At 37.3% G+C, this 5,829-nt stretch overlaps 1 protein-coding gene across 2 annotated transcripts in view; it reads left to right on the top strand.

Annotated features, from left to right (window-relative positions):
• Window positions 1-5,829, top strand: part of kiaa1191 (KIAA1191 ortholog) — a 9,929-nt gene continuing 4,100 nt past the window's right edge. Inside the window, exons 1-8 of one of the 2 annotated variants that reach the window (XM_016487106.1) lie at window positions 1-189; window positions 734-855; window positions 2,704-2,812; window positions 3,041-3,234; window positions 3,427-3,538; window positions 3,637-3,761; window positions 3,862-3,965; window positions 4,056-4,216. In XM_016487106.1, coding sequence (XP_016342592.1) covers window positions 2,788-2,812; window positions 3,041-3,234; window positions 3,427-3,538; window positions 3,637-3,761; window positions 3,862-3,965; window positions 4,056-4,216 — 721 coding nt within the window. In that variant the 5' untranslated portion in view covers window positions 1-189; window positions 734-855; window positions 2,704-2,787. Of the gene's footprint in view, window positions 190-733; window positions 856-2,703; window positions 2,813-3,040; window positions 3,235-3,426; window positions 3,539-3,636; window positions 3,762-3,861; window positions 3,966-4,055; window positions 4,238-5,829 lie in introns of both variants that reach the window. The other variant, XM_016487105.1, reaches the window with a different exon arrangement.

Raw genomic sequence — 5,829 nt, 5'->3', positions numbered from 1 at the left:
ACTGCAGCCCCAGCTGTGTTGTGTTGGTTATTGTCAGAGACCCAAAGGAAGGGGAAGTTATGGCAGATACAAAGGCCAACGCTTCTCAAACATCTGTGATGTGTAATTTAGCCATTCTGTTACAAGTGCCCTTAGTACCTCTGCTGGACTGTTAGCTGCTGTATAGGAGGCACGGGAACACTTCAGCAGGTAAAAACAATTGATTCGCGCGCTCCACAGTTCGCGAGCGCATCCCTCAAACCGGTTTCAGGTCGCCAAAACTGGATTGAACAGCTAGTCTGCTCATTTACATAACGTTACCATTTAACAATTATTGTCGTATTTGTCAAAATATGTGGTGGTGTTCAGTAAAAGATTAATTGTTCCTTAATACTTTCAAACTTAAGCGAAATAATGTTTGAAAACAAAAGCGAGCTGTTGTGCTTAAAGCTAGTGCGTTAGCTTTTGACGTAACGTTAGCGGAGACCAGTACTGGGAAAGTGAGCAGCATTAACGTTACATAACATCAGCAGGACAGCTCGTGTAATCCCATTCCCAGCATGCACTGACTCTCACGACACTGCTGCTCACTCTTGCGTTATCACTTACATTTTTTAAAACCGATTAGTCTAATTGTAGATTCAGATTCATTTGTAGTCTGTATAGCATTAAGTATCTTCTCAGTCAACTGGTTTATATTGCAGTCAGTCAAAACTTCCTTATGTTTTTTTTATGGCTTTTGCTTGTTCCCTAGCTCTTTCTGTCTTTTACTGGCTGTACTCGCCCTGGTGTCCCACAATGCTGAGTGCGCAAACCTCAGCTTGTCAGCAAGATCAACCTGTGCTCTAGCAGTGGTGCGTTGGCTGCCCTTCACTGGTAAGAGATGGTCACATTTGATTTAATGAAGCACACGTGTGTAGATAAGAATAGATATGTTTTTGAAATCTAAACGTGTGTAGATAAAATCTCTCCCAGCTTGGAGAGATTTCCATTTTGCTAGCACTAAAAATGATTGATTAAAGAATGCATGGTCTCAGATATACATACATGGTTACTTTGAAGTACCCCCACATGATCTACATTTATTATGTTAGCTGACAGAGGTATGCATTAGAAATTATTTGTCACTACTACTAACTGCATAATAAAGATGTAAATGTGGTCTTAAATAGAGTTTCGTTGTATTGGAAATGGGAAGAGTGAGCATATGGTTAAATGGCGGACACCACATGGGAATGTTTTAGAAATGGTGTGAATAGGGTTGGGAGATAATGGACAAAAAATTTGTACAATATATTTTTTCGGTGTCATTCAATATCAGTATTTATCATGACATGTTTAGTTCATACCATTTTTGGAGAAGGAAAGGCATACCACATGTTTGTTAGACCTCAGGAATGAATATAAATGTAACCTTCTTTGTTTATAAGTAAGCTACCTATTAAACAAGTTTTTCCCTTTTTTTCCCCTCTGGATTCTGTTCTTTATGACAGATTTATTATCAAAAATGATGTCTAAAGAAACTAATTCCTAAAATGTTGACAGTTTAATTAATCTTTTAAAATAATGAATTCACATCAAAAAAGGCATTTTTATTTTTGTCAAGTAAGGTGCTGTAAAAATTAGTTTACTGTATAAATTAAAACATTAATTTAAAAATGTGTATTATTCTTTATAATAATATGTTTAATAATAATAATAAACATAAGGTTTTAATAAATTGTATTGATGTAATAATAATAATTTATTAGTACAGTCAGTACAGGTCAGTATAGTATGCTTAATTTTTTACATAAACTTATCTGTTATGCTGAATGACAATAGAACTGTATTTCACCAATGTTTTAACTTTTTTCACATTTAAACATTAAAGTAGACACATTACTTGCATTCAGAATGCTTTCTATGTACATAGAATCAATTTTGTAAATTTAATTTGATGCGGACACCAAAATGGTACATCTTGTCTTTGACATTCAGAATGCTTTCTATGTACATAGAATCAATTTTGTAAATTTTATTTGATGCGGACACCAAAATGGTACATCTTGTCTTTGATCCTCATTAGGGTTGTGACGGTGAGGAAATTTTCCCACCGGTGAAACGTGTGACAACACCGGTAATACCGGTATGTTAGCACCCGGTTGGTTATGCATGAAAAAAAAAATACCGTCATGTACCGTGAAACCGGTATAATTTTGAAAAATACCGTGATATAAATTTTTGGTCATACCACCCAGCACTAGCCTGAATGCACTGTAAGTCACTTTGGATAAAAGCGTCTGCTAAATGCATAAATTAAAATGATAATTATAAAAATTTAATGATATTCCATCATGCATGCTTCAGTATGTGCAGTAGATGAAACCACAGCTCTCACTGAACACAAAACATGAAGATTATGCAAACATTTTAGCATCATGCATCTGATTGTTTAGATGTAGGCTAGATATTGAATACTCTATTAAGTTTATTATCAATGTTGTGTATTATCACACAGCCCCAGGTGTGAAATATTTGTCCAAAAATATCAGGGATCTTTGAATTTCAGCCACTCTGTCATTGGTGATGATGTTGTGTGATCCAGTTGGAGTGCGTACCAGAGGATTGCAGAACTGTCTCTTTAATGATTAATCTGAGGCTGTTGGGTGGTTCTTTGGCCTTAAACACAAATATTGCTCGGTTAATATGTTACTTGTTCCTTTCTCTTAATTTCATCTGTAGATTTGATCCAGTCCCATCTGATTGGGTTTGTCCAGGCTGTCTTCTCTTTTTGGTCCAACAGCAACACTTCATTCAGTAGCCATAATGTCCAGACCTGTAGACCTTCCAGGTAAAGGAGAGAGGCCTGTTTATTTTACAAATTGCAGTGCATAAAATTACTTTCTAAAGGCTTGTCAAGGGTTTTAACATACTTTCACCTTTGTTTTAAATAGCTTTAAGAGACAATATATGACAGATATGACAACAGTTTTTCTTTTTAAATGCATCAATTTGTGGCTTTTTGAAGTAGCTGTGTGTTCAGATGTTGTTGACACAGTGCTTTGCTCTTTTACCTCAGCCCTGGAAGCAGGTCCAGGTGCTTCAGAGGGACTCCTCGGGGGAATGTCCATCCCTATAGGGATGACCCGTCGAGCTCTCAGCTATGACGATAATCTTGAGCGCCCTATGTCTCCACCTCCATCTGACATTAATATTAACAACCTGTGGAGGCGACCTGTTATACCTGAGAGGAAGTTTGCACGACTTGCTGAGGTGTGTGTGCATTGCTTGTCTGACCAGATTTATTACTAATCTGACTCAATTTATTTATTTATTTTTTTTTAGAAAAATTATCATTTTTTAAAACGTATTTTAACCACCTGGGGGCACTCCATACCACAATTTAGGAACTGCTGTTGTAGGCTAATTCTAACCATTCTTCTGGTATGTCCTGTTTGTGTTTAGGAGGATGAGTCAGAAGGAGGGGTAAAACAAAGTGCTACCTTTGAATCCACTAAACCTCCAGTCCCTGTGGTGAAAGCCAAAGCCTCGTCTGTCATGAATTCCCTCATCATTAGTAAGAATGTTATGATGACACTGCCTTATGCATCACATTTCAAGTGTTAACTGGTGTAAAACTGTGGCCTTAATGGGACCTGTTACATTGCGTTGCAGAGCAGACCCAGGAGAGCATGCACAAGTTTGAGAAGCAGGCAGGACTGACTGATACAGGCTACACTCCTCACAAAGGCTTGAATGCAGAGGAGACCCGCTACCATCGTCTGGCAGAGTCAATGCATGTAGGCAGAGATCCTCGGTTCAACAGGCTCAAATGTAAAAGTGATCGGAAATCTCCAAAATTTCGTTTAATGTATAAATCATGTGTTTTGGATGTTGTAGAAGCTTCAAATGCAAAGCGTAGATGCCAAAGAAGAGAAACAGCCATCGTCTGGTCAGTCGACGCCTGCCGGGACCCCTCAGTCCTCACCCAAGCAGAGACGCAGGTGCTGAACGAGTCAGCAGCTTTACATCCTTTCTTTTGTATTAATCAAATTGTGGGCTAAAAAAATGAGATGGTAATTTGTGTTTGGCAGGGGATGGTTCAGCAGTCAGGGCTCCACCGCTTCTCTCACAGGCTCTGAGATGAGCACCAGTTCCAGCTCCAGTATAGATCTGGCTTCCAGTGATGGACCTGTAGAACGCTGGGGCGCTTTTGGACCACGACCTCAAGTCAGCAAGTCCACAACTGACCCAGGTACAGATCCAGCCATAACAGGTAAACCAAATGATGCACTTTACATCTAAACAATCCCTTCTGCATATTCTCTTTAAATTTGAAAATTAACCAAATGACCACCAAGTGTGTTAAAATAAACCTTTATAAGTAGGGCTGTGAATCTTTGGGTAGACAGCAAATCGATTTGATTCACGATTCATAGGTTTCCAATTCAATTCAAGAACGATTTTTGCTAATTCAAAATGATTCAATTTGATTTGATTCAATATTAAATTCGATTCGATTCGACTAACGATTCGATTCTGCATTCTTTAAGTGCATTCACAGGATTATTTAAATGCTTCCCCTAAATTCTTTAAATGCTTAGTCAGGGGGCAAATTACACAGCAGCCTTTATGGTTAGAGAACCATAGGTTACATACAAATGTCACACCATGGGCGTAGCCATCATTTCAGAAGTGACAGAAATGTCAAATACAATAATTGTATGTATGTATTTTAATTATTACTTTTCACAAGGAATTCTTTTCTTATGTTACTTTGAATTTGCTATAAGAAATCAAATACACTGCTAAACAATAATCAATCATTTGTAATCTATATTTTTTTCCTAATGGCAATTTTATGATTGTTTTATATACTACTAACAATTATTTCTATTTTCTGCACAGAATAAGGTAGAAAATATACTTTATAGTTTCTGTACTGTAAATAAATATGTCAATTAGCACTGCATCATTCATACATTTTATTTATTTATTTATTTATTATGTGTATTGTCAGTTCATTCTGCTTTTTATTCAGATTAGCTGCAGATATAGCCTGGCCCGTCTTAAGTTCTTTGACCGCGAGATCACTTCTCTTACAGTGCGAAAACTTCTTTATCTCATTTTCATAAAATAAAATGCTATAGTATTTAACTTTTCCTCTCCATCGGCGAATGATGATTCTGAAAGAAAACGCGCCCGATGTCTGTTTGCTATAGCAACGAACGCTACTTTCATGCATCTGATTATCAGATAAACCTTGCGTTCTTATTTCAAGGTTGTTGTTAATGCTGTAGTTATTCTAACAGTTTCCTTCGTACATTCGGTTGAACAACATTGTTAAAACACTCACTTTTGCATTGCTGGCCACGAGTACTAAGGAGAGATCACACATCAGCTGCTCAAAAAAATGTGTCAGTGAGACGAACGGAGCGTGAGCGCAATTTTGTGACAGTCAGAGGCGAGGACAAGAGAGATGCGAGGGCATGAACACTGTTCAAGGTCTCCATTAATTCGTGCTTGTAGTAATTTAATGTGTATATATTTATAATCGTAGTAATCGATTTAAAACGTTACGAATCGAATGAATCACTATAGAAATCGCGAGTCATTGGATTCGTAACGTTTTAAATCGATTACTGTCCGAAATCGATGATTCACGATTAAAAAAATCAATGTTTCAAGATCGATGTAATCGATGCATCGAGAAATCGTTACACCCCTATCAGTTAAGCAATCAAAATCAACAAAAGAGCAACCACACGCAGTCTTAACGGACTTGCAGTGTCCGTGTAAAATCAGAGTTGTTTACACTGTTAAAGAGTTGGATTCTCATGCTAAGCATGGACAAAGTTTCAAAAAACA

This window comes from Sinocyclocheilus anshuiensis, unplaced genomic scaffold (genome assembly GCF_001515605.1).
Source record: "Sinocyclocheilus anshuiensis isolate Anshui unplaced genomic scaffold, SAMN03320099.WGS_v1.1 scaffold966, whole genome shotgun sequence".
Taxonomy (NCBI): Eukaryota; Metazoa; Chordata; class Actinopteri; order Cypriniformes; family Cyprinidae; genus Sinocyclocheilus; species Sinocyclocheilus anshuiensis.
Note: the sequence above shows the minus strand (reverse complement) of the source record. Positions and strands in the feature narration are given on the sequence as shown.